The sequence below is a fragment of the Poecilia reticulata genome, chromosome 2 (genome assembly GCF_904066995.2).
Source record: "Poecilia reticulata chromosome 2, P_reticulata-male-v2, whole genome shotgun sequence".
NCBI classification, from domain to species: Eukaryota; Metazoa; Chordata; class Actinopteri; order Cyprinodontiformes; family Poeciliidae; genus Poecilia; species Poecilia reticulata.
Window position 1 is genome coordinate 35,494,401 of NC_088831.1, and position 13,548 is coordinate 35,507,948.

The 13,548-nt window shown below is 38.3% G+C and overlaps 1 protein-coding gene across 4 annotated transcripts in view; it reads left to right on the forward strand.

Moving 5' to 3' along the window:
* Positions 1 to 13,333, forward strand: part of edar (ectodysplasin A receptor) — a 56,353-nt gene extending 43,020 nt beyond the window's left edge. For 2 of the 4 annotated variants that reach the window (XM_081604508.1, XM_081604506.1), the window contains exons 7-13: positions 1,762 to 1,839; positions 1,969 to 2,094; positions 2,198 to 2,272; positions 5,099 to 5,171; positions 8,475 to 8,802; positions 8,926 to 8,989; positions 10,069 to 13,333. In XM_081604508.1, the coding sequence (XP_081460634.1) occupies positions 1,762 to 1,839; positions 1,969 to 2,094; positions 2,198 to 2,272; positions 5,099 to 5,171; positions 8,475 to 8,802; positions 8,926 to 8,989; positions 10,069 to 10,454 (1,130 nt within the window). In that variant the 3' untranslated portion in view covers positions 10,455 to 13,333. The remainder of the gene's footprint in view (positions 1 to 1,761; positions 1,840 to 1,968; positions 2,095 to 2,197; positions 2,273 to 5,098; positions 5,172 to 8,474; positions 8,803 to 8,925; positions 8,990 to 10,068) is intronic. The other 2 variants (XM_081604509.1, XM_081604510.1) reach the window with 2 other exon arrangements.
* Positions 13,334 to 13,548: the final 215 nt, after the last annotated feature.

A 13,548-nucleotide genomic window follows, 5' to 3' on the forward strand; every position in this document is an offset into this window, starting at 1 on the left:
GAAGAACAAACGATAAAGAAGCAGAGTAAAGTCAACAAGATACAAGTTCTCCGAAACTTACTTTATGCAGGATTTAAAAGTGTAGCAAATGAGATCAGTGTTTGTAAATTTCATTTCCAATTCTGACTGCAGTTTATATACACCACTATGAACATATTTTGTTAATGTCATTCCAAACAGGCTTCATGAGTGCCAGCTGTTAGCACTGAAACATTGTGTATTGTGTCTCAATGCAGTCGCAAATGTTCGTAAACACAGCTGCAAATTGAAGGCATAACTTGAAGGCGGGTGTGCTCTGACCCATGATTTCTGGCCACCAAGAGGCCTGAGGCCCTCTTCCCACATCCTTCTCTCAGTTCACATTCTTCATGATCCCCGATCTGGCCATAAAGACATTTCTGCCACTAATGCATTTGTCTGATTGTCAGTGAAATTATACACAATCTTCTGAAGTGCATTGTAGAGAAAGGGGGATTAAGGTCAAAGAGGAACTTATAGAAATAGAGAATTGCCCTAGGATTTGACTGCAGGGACGTTTATTTTATTTTCACAAGTACACAATTGTTTGCTTAAAAAGAAATGAATCTTTGTTTAAGCTCTGATTATAACATGAAGGGTTTTGTTAATGGATAGCTTTAATATAGTGTGTTTTCATTGCAGATGTAGTAGCAATGAAAGCATGTGAAATTACACACTCCCTTTGGCTCTTCCCCTTTCTGCCACGCATATAAATGCAGGTATATAATAATAAAAAGCTTGCCTGAGGTAGTCTAACTCTAAAGGATTGGGTATACCTTAGTGCCACAACTGTCTCGAGATAATCCTTATGCCAACAATGCCCCTTTGAAGTTTATATCTTTGCCTGAGGCACATAACATTCACTGTAGTTATATTTTAAAATCTACCTGCATTCAACGGTTGGTAGCATAAGAAGAGTCTGCAGCTCTTTTTTGTTTCACTACAAAGTTGCTAAAACACTGGAACAGGGTTCACATTACTGCAGATGAGGTCACAATCTGTCGAGCTCCTTACTATCAGCGTGACTCATTCAGAAGAGCAGTCATGTGGTAATTGGAAGGCGTCCATTCTCCACATGTCAATGTGTCCTGGGACAAGACAACTTAACCCAAATTGTCAAACAATGTGAATCTATTCATACACTGAATAGGTATGAATCTATTAATGTTTTGAGTGGGGTCTATATAATTTAACATATTACCGTCAGTCACGAGGAAGACGCCAAGAGACTGGGACTCCTCCATTTGAGACAGAAACTGACTCTGCGCTTAGAAAGTGTAATACAGCTTTTCCCATGTCAGAACCACATCCAGGTTGAGTTACGATCAGCTACAAACTGCTGTATGCCAGAGGTGATGCCTTGAAGAGGCCGAAGGAACCACATCAACTTCAAATATCAAGTAATAACCTGAGGTTTAAAAAAACAGACACCCTCCTCTTCACGACTATGCAAAAAGATTCTGTCCCTGAAAACAGTCACAAGAAGAAAAAAAAAAAAAGAAAAAGCCCAATTTTCAACACCCTGGTGTATACTTTCTATGAGAAGCTATGAAGTGTGACCCTTGATAGTTGGAACCTCTTTCCTGCCCCCTTTCTTATAAATTAGGACGAATGTTATCCGTTACACAGGTGTAGTCCCAGCCTTCTCGGCAGCCAAATGGCTCCTGAAACATTTCAAATACTTCATAAACGGTCAAATACCAGGGAATGTAACATGAATCTGTGTGGACATGTATTTTACAGGCATGCAAATCAGCAAACCCAAAGAAAAAACACCAATTAACCCTGGGAGCACTACAGTCTTCCCTCACCGAATTAAAGGTAAGCACAAGCTCACTTTGACAAAATCTCTCTCCATTTGTTTGTTTTCCGATCCGTCTATGTTTTCGTTGTTTCATTCCATTTATGTGTATTTTGCATTGCTCCCTTCTTCATGACTGCCTTCTTTAGAATCACCTGGACAGGGTCATTTAGCCACAGCGCTTATTATCGCCATGTCAACCATTTTCATCATGGCTATCGCCATCGTTCTCATCATCATGTTTTATATCCTGAAGGCCAAGCCGGGTGGCCATGGTGAGTTAAGCGCAAAAACAGATTTGCACAGTTTAACATCTAAGGCTTTTGTGTTTTATGCCATTTGCTCTCCTTCTCCCTCTCGCTCTGTGTGTGTGTGCAGCATGTTGCTCTGGCCAGGTTGTGAAAGCTGTGGAGGCTCAAACCATCAAACAGGATGACAAGAAAGATGTCCCTGGTGAGACAGGCTACACAAACATCCCCATGAATGAATGGCAGACTGTGTTTTTACTCTTTTATTGTTTTTCTTTTGCCTTGATCGGAAGTCTTCAGTTGTAAAAAGAAAAGAAAAAGCTTGTCTACATGAAAACTTCTATTGTGGTTATAAACCTCATCCTGGCTTTTATTATCCTTTGCCATACTTACATGAAAAAAGAGTAATCCTATTATATACAAGTGTTCATGATTTTAACCTTTTCCACATTTTTGCCCACATGACCAATTTTGTACTCATTAACATCATTAAGTCTGGCTTGATCTGCTTTGATGTGTTTTCTAAAAGTACCTTTCATTGGTTTGAGTGACAGAATCGTCATTTGAATTTGATCTTTCATTGTTTTTAATATGATCACATGTTAATTTGGCCTTGTTCACTCATGACGGTGTCTCCACTGATGACTTTTTATAAGCTTAACTTTTATTGGTCCTTTTAGTGCATACAGATAAAGTCTATTATTTCATGTATTAGAAAAAATCTAAAGGGCAATCCACCCATCTAACACTTTCCAATGTTGGTTAACATAATTTTAATGAATTTAAAATTATGTTAACTAACATTGGAAACTGTAACATTTTACAGTTTGTTAAATTTTAGACAAATTCAAATGTCTAAAAGTCTAAATTTAAAAATAATTAAAATTCAATTCAATTTAACTTTAAAAGAATGTAAAAATTGAATAAATAATTTTTTTAGAATTTAAAATATCTTAATGCTATGTGCAGCTATAATATATTCACATGTTTTTGTCATTTTACAACCAGTGTGTTTTGCCCATATGATTATGTGATCTCTTACTTGTGAGTATCTAAATTATTTTTGTGAGCCTGGATAGTTTTGGTTATGCTGCCATAGTAATTCAGGTTTCAGCTTGGACACTAGTAGAGTAACTTTGTGTCCATCAATATTTTGTAAAATGAAAATAAAAGCAGAGGGATATTTACCCAATTAAGGAATAAGAAAAAAAAACTCAGTTCATCTTTTAATATTAAATAACTGGTTGACAAGTGAAAAATCCCCATTTGTGGATAAGAGAAGAAAAAAAAGACAAGCAACAAATTTGGCTTTGATTTCTGGAAAGACCACCCATGAATTATTTTCCTTTTAATTTTGATGTCAAGGGATAACAAAAGAGAATAATGACAAAAAAAAAGATGATATATCCTTTTCAAACTTACTACCCAGCTCATTTATTGAAATCCAGCAGATCACATACATCAGAAACAATTTTTGCAGTTTAAAATGCTGCACCTTCAAAATAATGAAAACTGATGTGATTTAAACACATCAGTCAATTGAATATAAAATATAGAAACAAGCAGAAACAAGACAAACTGTAATGAATATCATAAATCTGTTTACAAATAAATAGCTTTCTTCTTTCAATGAAACACTTAAAAGGTTTTACAGAGCTGATGTACTCATGAATAATTTAGTATCTGAAAACATATTAACAAAGGCCTCAGGGTTAAGCAGCTCCTTTTTCTAGTACCTTCGAGATTGGCAGTGCTGCTGTTGCTAAACTAGTAAAAGGAGAATCTAAACTGAGAGTCTTGCTTCAATACAAACACTTAACTGTAAGTTTGGGTTTTACACTGTTACTGAGTTAATGCTGTTATATCAGCCTCATTAGTATCTGCTGGACAGTAAGCCTGATGAACAAGCACAAAGGCTGAGTTGAACATCATTGTAACTTAATGTCTGATCAAATCATTCAGGTAGAATTAAGCAGCAAAATAAAGCGTTATTGAGCTCTACATCCACTAACTAAACTGCTTGAACCATATAGTTGCATGGACTTTAGTCATTTTAATGGCTAAAGTTAAATAGCCTCCAAAATTGTTTTTCATTGTGTTTTTATTGGTATATTCTCTCACAATGTTTGCAAATGCCTGTGTGTGGGAATTGCACTTTTCATTATGCATGCATGTGTGCGTGTATGCGTGTGTGCTGCATCCTGACAGACATGATGAGTGTATCGTGATGGAATGTGAAGTTTCCAAAGCTAAAGCCATATGTTGCTTTAGGCGCCATTTCTCCTCACAATGATGCTCTGTTCAATTTCACTCGCAGACTGACTGACTAACCACTTGCATGTGGTGTGAAGGAAAACACACACACACACACACACACACATGCTAATTAATGTAGCTACAAACTTAACGTAACTCAAAAATGGAAGAGAAAAAGTAATGCAATGTTGTGGGTCGTTTCTTAGCTTTGTTATTGATGGCTAGATGTTTGTATTATTTGCAAGCATTGCTCCAAATAGCTATCTGCATGTGTGTGTGTGTGTGTGTGCGTGTGTGTTTGTGAATCCACTTTGGTGTGTGTAAGTGGGAGCATAGCCCATTGCTGGGAGCTCTACCGGAGCTAGCTGTCATTCACGTAGACACTGACATAATCAGTCTTTGAGATGAAAGACAGAGACGTTTGAACTCAAACTACACACACACACTAACACACACACACACACACACACACACACACACCCTTTACTTCTTCTCATTTCCATTCATTGGGCTGTCTGCCCCTATCAGTAGCCATTATGTCAGTGCAATTTATCATAATACTCGCCTTAATTGTTTCATACATTGATCCTGCTGATGCTATTTAGTGTAAAAATGGTTTAGCCTGAGGAGTGAATCCTTTTCATCTTTAAACTCATCCTAATAATTAGTTGAAGTTTAATATGATGGGTGTGTTTCATTCAAAATAGTGCTACTTTTTGTTCACGTCTTTCTACTTTGAATTCAAAAGTTCTTTTGTTTCTGTTTCTGCTCACAGATAATGTGGTGATTTTCTCTGAGAAAGATGAGTATGACAAATTGAAAGCAGCTCCTCAGAAGACGGTGAAAAGGTGAGGAAAACGTCCGACGTGCTACCATGCAGAGATTATGTTTCAGTGGCCATGGGAAATAAAAAAAACCCCCTGAAATCTACCAAATTAATCAAACTTTTAACATCTTATTGGGTTAAACACACATTCAGGTACCTACTGACGGAGGATATGTTCAGATTATTATTATACTGTTGAAACCACATACTTTGATACTGTGTATAAAAAGACATTTACCGTATTTTCCGCACTATAAGGCGCACCTAAAAACATTAAATTTCCTCAAAAGCCGACAGTGCGTCTTATAATCCGGTGCGCCTTATATATGGACCAATATTGAGCCACAACAGGTCTAGCAACTACGGTAAGCAGCCGCCGACTTCATTTTCGCCCGTAGAAGAAGAAACGCGCGGTGCATGCTGGGATAGTTGTCAGAACGCTGGTTTGTTAATAAAGTTTGACTGACCTATCTACCTACCGACCTGATAACCAGGTCTCTGCAGGTCATTTAGCACCACATTCTCCACGAACATGCTGTGCACGAACGGAGAAGGGTGACCATCGTCCGGCCACGCCCTGGCCCAGTCACGGAAGGCTCTCTTCGCCGACCGGAGTCGGACTGTTTTGTTGACATTCTTTATGTCAACAAAGTGGCTTTAGATATTCATCCGGGGTGCTTCGACTAGGGTAACCAAGGGACCAGCCCCTATACAATTAAAGCTGTGGGCGGGGGAAGAGAGACAGAGACTGCGGTGGCAGCGTGTCGGTTGGTCTGTGTTACCCAGAAAGCAGTTGGGCACAATATCGCAACACCAACACCGTGAGTGAAACAATGACTGGGGCAGCCTACTATATAAAGTACTCGGGGACCACTTCTTTATTATTACACATCCATATTTGTAGGGAATGAAACAAATCATGTCTCGTATAGGTTCAATACAGGACGGGTGGCAGCCCTAACAGAAGCGTCTATTCTATGCACCTTATAATACCTTATACATGAAAAAAGTTTTAAAATAGGCCATTCATTGAAGGTGCGCCTTATAGTGCGGAAAATACGGCAGGTTACTTTTTTGCTGTGAGTCACAGAAGAACTATAAACCTTTTTTCTCATAGCATGTCAACCAACAATCAAGCTACAAATTCTATAGATGTATATAGTTTTTCTATTCTGATTTTTAAAGTTCTTACATTTTTAAATACAGGTTATAGCAAATTAAATCTAAGTGCGTTTTCTGATCCTGCACATTCTAACTTAATGAGTATATCTGGATACAAAGACTCAGCACAACATAATTTATCCCAATCTGCCCATAATTAAGCTGCCACAAAATCAGCCTTTGCAGTAGTTGTGTTCTTGCCCTCTGGGCATCTCTTCTTGTGTCTGCGAGTACGTACAGTATGTGTAAAATAATATGACCTGAGTTTTTTTTTTAAATTAAGTAATAAAGCAGACAGGCCCAATTATGTGGCTTTAGTGCAGGCTATGAGGTAAGGCAGCACATTTGAGCCCTGAAGCATAAGAAATGCTGAGAAAAGGCGTTAGTTGTCACGGTGCACAGTGGTATTTATTCCAATCTTCACATAAAACCACAGTCAGGGGAAAGCATGTCTTCCCAGACAACAAAAGAGTGAAGGTTTTCTCTCCTTCCTCTCTGCATACCCCTCAAACCTCACGAGAGGACAATCATGTTTTATCGGCACTGACGAGTGCACAGAGAGAAGTGTTGAAACGTGAAGACTTTTTATGTATGTATACCAATCTGTTTAATTACTCAAATGATTTTTGTATGCATGCTTTCATTTGCTGTCTTTTAATAGTAATGGAAGAACGGCAAATTAAAGAAGAGATGATACACACAGATACTCTACAACCATGCACATGGAACACACACACACACACACACACATTTGCATCAACAGCAGTCAACAACACATTGAAGCTGGATGCCAGAGGATGTGCTAACTCACTGCATCAGTTGCCAGAAAGGGTGTTGGATATCTGGGAAACAATGGCATCTTGTGTGTAGGTGTGTGTTTGGGAAGAAAGAGCATAGGACATGAAAACAATAGCATTCAGTGTGCATCTCTGTCAACAAGGTGCTTTTGCAAGAAAATCCAGAGGAGATGGAAAGAGAGAGGATCATTGATAAAATTATAATATATGGGATTGTGTTGTAAAAGGCAGTGTTGTTTCAGGAACTGCTTAAAAACATCAGGAGATGTGGAGACAAGATAGCAACTTCCTGTGATTTACAGTCATAAAGGTTAGAGATGCACTGATACCCAGGCTGTTTTCTGACTGTTCAATTTTATAAATCTCATGCTTGCTAGTGTTGATTCCTGTTAATTTTAACAACTATAAATGCTATATACAACTACAAAGAATAAGGCACCAGGCTTCAATCAGTATAAAAACACTGATGTGCTTTTCTTGTGACATTATTTTCAAGAAGAGTAATAGACTCATTTATTATAAACTTGATTTCATAGTTAAAGTTAAAGTCAGTGATAACAGCTATTTTATTTACGTTAACTGTGGTCTTTAGCTCAATGATATTTAGTTCTCTTTAAATTTCTATCTTGGATTTTTTTAAATCAAAAACAAAGATTTTGCCTTTTTAACATTGATTTGGTGCCAGTTCTGACTAAATGTTTTCTTTACTTTTGTGCACCTTTTCTCTAAAAAATATAAAAGTTCACAAAATCAATAGACTCAATTTTATTTTATTTTTTTAAATAAAGATTCATTCAAAAATAAATAGCAGCTGGAATAAAAAGCAATAGCCGAGAGAACAAAACTGATTTATTGTCAACAGATGGTAAATTATTTATTCATTTATTATGACTAAGAGACCCCACTGGGCAGCCTGTCTGTCATGATCAGTCATTATTTGTATTAGCATGGATGATATCATACCTTGTGTAAGAGTGCAGTCATTGTTACGCAGTTTTGTGGTTGAACAGACTTTCACTACTATTTCGAACAAAGATAAAATGATAACAAATGATTTTAATCCGTCTTTAGCATCTTATAGTAGCAATATATGAGCTCAATTAGACTAATCGGTACAGGTAGCATTAATAACTGTAAACAACAGCCGTTTTAAAGGGTTGACAATGGCAAAATTCATAAAAACTTCCACAACTTCCTTTACTTTTTGTTGGCGACTTGTCGAACGTTTGCTTAACGTTTATATATATATATATATATATATATATATATATATATATATATATATATATATATATATATATATATATATATAACTGAAATATTAATAAATATAAGTATATCAAGTGTTATTTTGTTTGTATATGCAGTGAAAATGATGCATCATCTGAGAATGAGCAGCTGTTGAGCCGCAGCATCGACAGCGACGAGGAGCCGTCGTCTGACAAGCAGGGGTCTGTCGAGAGCGCGTCCCCCAACCCCAACTTGTGCCTCGTGGACCTGGGCAACAAACCCGACCTCTCTCTGCTCTCTTTGGGACTCCTGGACCGCGGCCGCACATCCAATGGTGCCCCCATAGTTGCAGCCAGCCACACCATTAACATCCAGAGTCCCAACCACATCAACAGTGTCAACCACATTGCCTCCAGCAACCACATCAGCAGCATGAACGGGATCAACAACAATAAAACCCCAGGGGTAGGAAGACAGAGCTTTTTAAGGACTGTACTGAAGTCAGAATATTATTATGAACAGATTTATAACTTAGGATCCTTTTATAATCTCATAAAGATGTTTCTTTTTTTCTTCAATACCACACAGATGCTACAGAGTCGAAGGAAAAAAATACTAGAGCTGTATGCTAGGACCTGCAATGTTACCGAAGGTAAGTCAATCAGAAGAGAAAAGTTTTGTAATTGATGTTTTCATTGTTTTTACAAGCATGAACGATCATCTGAGAATGATGACCACTTTGGTGTTTATTTCCTCATATTTTGTCAGGTTACAATTACAAAATTTTATGTTTTTTATTGAGATTTTATGTGACGGACCAACACAAAATTTTGCATAATGAAACTCTCAAGTGTGATGTGCCTTTGGATTCATATTCCCTGAATTATCTTCTGTAGTACCGCCTTTGGTTAAAAACAAAACTGTCTTTTAAAGAAGCAGTATTATGTAAAAAATGACATTTTTTGGAGGGGAAATCCTTTAATCTCCTCTTTGGAGCTGCAGTTTCCACACCACACAGAGCAGCCTTCCCCCACGAATCCCCCACTCAGCTCCTTCAGCAGTTCACAAACACCTGGTGGAACTACGCATCTGCTGAGCTCATTATACAAGCTGCTTGTCAATCAAATGAAATGCTTTTTAAAGGGACAGAGTCCCGTTTTTTCAAGTTGTTAAATTACAAAAACACATTTAAGTCATTTTCATATATTTAACATTTTATGATAACTGAAGTTGACATAGTTCTTGATTATGTTATGAAATGCCACTTTGTAACTGAAAAATACATAATGCTGCCACTTTAAAGCCTTTTGGTGGGGCAGTGTGTGGGGTAACGTGGTTGGCCCATATGCAAAGGAATTAGCTGACCTTGCATGAGGTCATTGCTGCTTGCCTTCTATTCTGACTCTGCGTGCACTTTTAGCCTTTGTGAGTAAAGGCTAAAAGTGCATGCTACCTGTTTAAAAATTTTACACATCTCCGATATATTTATTTATTTATTTATTTTTTTTACCATTTTTGGAGAGTGTTTATAAGCAGCAATTTTCAAATATTGCTACAGATTATCAAAGGCATTAAGGTTTGGATCTTGACTTAGCAATTCTAATGCAATATCCAATGTACTAAAAAACATAAAGTTTTTTTAATGTGACAAGCCACTTTTTTATTTTACGTTTCTTACTGTTTAACATGATAATCTGACATTTTATCTTTAAATCCGTGTCACCTCCTCAGGCCTAAGCCCTACAGAGCTTCCCTTCGACTGCCTGGAGAAGGCCAGCCGCATGCTGAGTTCCTCCTACAGCAGCGAGGCGGCTGTTGTGAAGACATGGAGGCACCTGGCAGAGAGTTTCGGCCTGAAGCGTGATGAGATCGGCGGCATGAGCGACGGCCTACAGCTCTTTGAGAGAGTGAGCACGGCCGGCTACAGCATCCCTGACCTCCTCACTCGGCTGGTGCAGATCGAGAGGCTGGACGCTGTAGAGTCACTGTGTGTGGATGTGCTGGGAACCAGCGAGGTGGTGGCAGTGGCTGGACGACAGAGTATCAACAGCTTCCACAGCCAGCTGGTGTGTCCGTCCCAGTGCACCTCTCCCTCCCAGCGCTGTGCCAGTGTCTGAATATTCAGGAGGTCTTTAAGTACACATTTATGCAGGGACAGCGTTTGCTCTGACAAGTAGGACATTATGTGTACAAAATTACCCCATCACATGAAGAATGCCAGTGGGCGTCTTGTCCACATTTGTTTATATTTTAAGAAGCTAAACTCCAAATACCAAAAAAAAAAAAAAAAAAAAAAACGATTGCTTTTCTGTGTTTTTGCTGCAAAGTGTGAGAGGGAAAAAAAGATGTATTTTTTTTTAGAAAACAAGTTGCTAAATCTCCAATTTCACTTTGGTTCTGCTCTGCAATAATGTAATCATCTAATTTGCTTTCTGATTTTTAATCATCATGTTGTGTTCCACAAAATAATTGCATTGCATGACACTCAAATACCCAGAAATCCTTTGCGCTGGACGCAACGTGACATTTCCATTTTTAAAAGTTAAGGAATGAAATTAATTTTTTATACAGGTGCATCTCTCTAAATTAGTATATCAACAAAAAGTTAATTTATTTCAGTAAGTAACTTCAAAGAAGTAAATACAGTGTAAACCTGTACGCTGTAAAAATTAATGACACTCAAAGAAATTTGTTCAAAGCATTAAATTTAGGAGGTTTTAATAAAAAATGATCAGTCTTTTGAAAGTGTATCCATGGTATATGTAGTCAGTACTAGGTCAGGGCTCCTTTTGCTTGAATTTCTGATTCAATGCAGCAGAACATAGAGGTGTTAATACTCTTGAAGAACAACAGTCTGTTTCTTTTGCAATGACTGATCATCATATTTCAACTGTGTCTTAGGATTTCAAGGGCTTTAAACCATAATAATCAAAATTGACACAAACTTGAAATATATCTCCAATAAATCTATAAGGTACATGGGTTTTATTTTGCTAAAATGCATTAACTTTTTGATGATTTACAAGTTTAAGATGCACCTACTGTTTTTTTTTCTTTACCCCTGGTTCTCCACCAGCCACCAATGTCTTTTTCTGAGGGTTTTTCATTCATTAAAGGACATCGCAATAATAATATTGATATTTGGAACTGACCATAGGTGTCCTTTGCTAAAAGCTTTTGAATTTGTGCACAGACCTCGTGCTTCATCCGGCAATTCATGAAGCTAGATGCTTTTGTCCATAAAGAAAGCGACCCAGTTTGACCGCAGCCTTAGTTCCAATTCTTAACTGCTCCATTGATCATACTGTCATCACACAAAGAGAGCAGCAAACATGGCTTTCCTTCTTCCCATCACTGGGACCAGATGGAAATGCTAAAACATCACTCAGCTCAGCTTTTGCTTGATACATTTGCTTTGGGCATCTGTTGACGCCAAGGTGTCTGTTGCTGAATTTTACTTGCAACAAAAACCCAAAAAGAAAAAGCAAAAGCAGAAACCACCAACAGTGCAATTAGATATTTTCAGCTTTAAGACCTTGCAAGGACTTTGGGATGATGTTTACGTTAAAGCAATTGTGGATTTATCCACTGATTAACATACAATACGTCTGGTAAGCGTGGAGGCGCTGATGACACGCAGATGTAGCGGATGGAAAAGTTCAACCGACCTCCTCATAACAAAGGAAAGAAAACCTCAAAACACACGGACACATTTTTAGGTGGAGAGTTTAACGTTTTAAGTGTCCTGGATGAACACAGCATTCTGCCTGGGACCACATGTCTACAATCCTAACGCACATTCACACACTCTCCTACTACACCTACTTCCTGCACAGTGACCCTGGCTGTGACCCTCTCCCCCTCACTCCCCCTAACTGCCTGTTAGTCTACTTATAGCCCAATTTTGCGGTCTAGCATTGCCGCCATCCCTAATTATTTGGCGTGTGGCTCACCATGCCCCTAATAACCTGATGTGTTGTGGTTTACAGAGCGGGTGCAAAGTGCCTGTGACTTCCAGCACCTAATTAAACATTTAGGGCCACTTAACTGTTAAACACCCAAGAGAGCAGCTATAAAATTCCTGCAAAGCAATGCCAGGACAGCTGAGTGGCCTCACTGGCCCCAGGGTTGCTGCGTTCAGAGGTAGAAGTAGCGTTACATTTGTCCATGCCTGTCTCCTCTCATTCGGCTTTAGTGTCTGGCCCAGTCATGCTCAGACAGGATTTTAGCTCCCCTCTATTGGTCCCCTATGGGACCAATAGACTAAACAAGAACAATATGCAATTGTGTGAATTCTGAGAAGCAGCTGAAGCTGGTTAGGTGTTGTATGAACGTTCCAGGAACTGCTTCTGATAAGCATCAGACCAGACGTTAGTGCTCGTTCTAAAACTTACCAGCCCGCCATTAAGAAAGCTGCCAATCATGAATACTAATTTATTCAGCAGTTTTGTGTCAAAAACCAAGCAAACTGTTCCAAAGTCCAGGCAGTGCCAAAAGTTGCTTTGATCTCAGTTTGTTGAAATGGAAGTGATCTTAATCTGATCCATGTTGTTGCCTGCATAATGTCCCTTTTACTGCTCTGCACAGAGGTTTTCTTTTTCTGCATCTGTATCTTCCATTACAATCTGGGGCTGGACTCCTGTACGTATTGCTGCACATGGACATCGACTACATAGGTTTTTGTCTCTGATCTAAAGCTCCAGTTGAAATATTCTGCTCCATCAGGACAGCATTTTGGTTTTATCTCTTAATGTTTTGCACATATTTGTGAAAAACATTGCCTGCTAGAGCTTATTCTCATAAATTTTGCCTGACATATTTTATGCTGATATATTATACAGAAGCCATTCCTGAATATCTTACCTCAGTAGCACTTAAAGCATAGTACAATGTGTAGAAACACACAAAATTGTCACAGAACCAAATTGTAACTGTGTATATATAAGTTATTATTGTATATAAAGTATACCTTATTAAAGATGTATGGTGGAATGTGTATTGTTTCAATTCGATTTATTTTTATTTATACTGCGCCATCAGTTGCTGCTCCCAGGAAGGATCCACGGTTAAACACAGAAGCAATGAATCAGGGGTGCTTTCTGTGCGAAAGAAAAATGAAGAATACGGAGTTAAAGACAGCAAGCTCCGTCTAAGATTGTTTTTCTAGAAGTGTTGGCGGTTTGTCCAGGAAAAAGAGCAAAACACAATGGT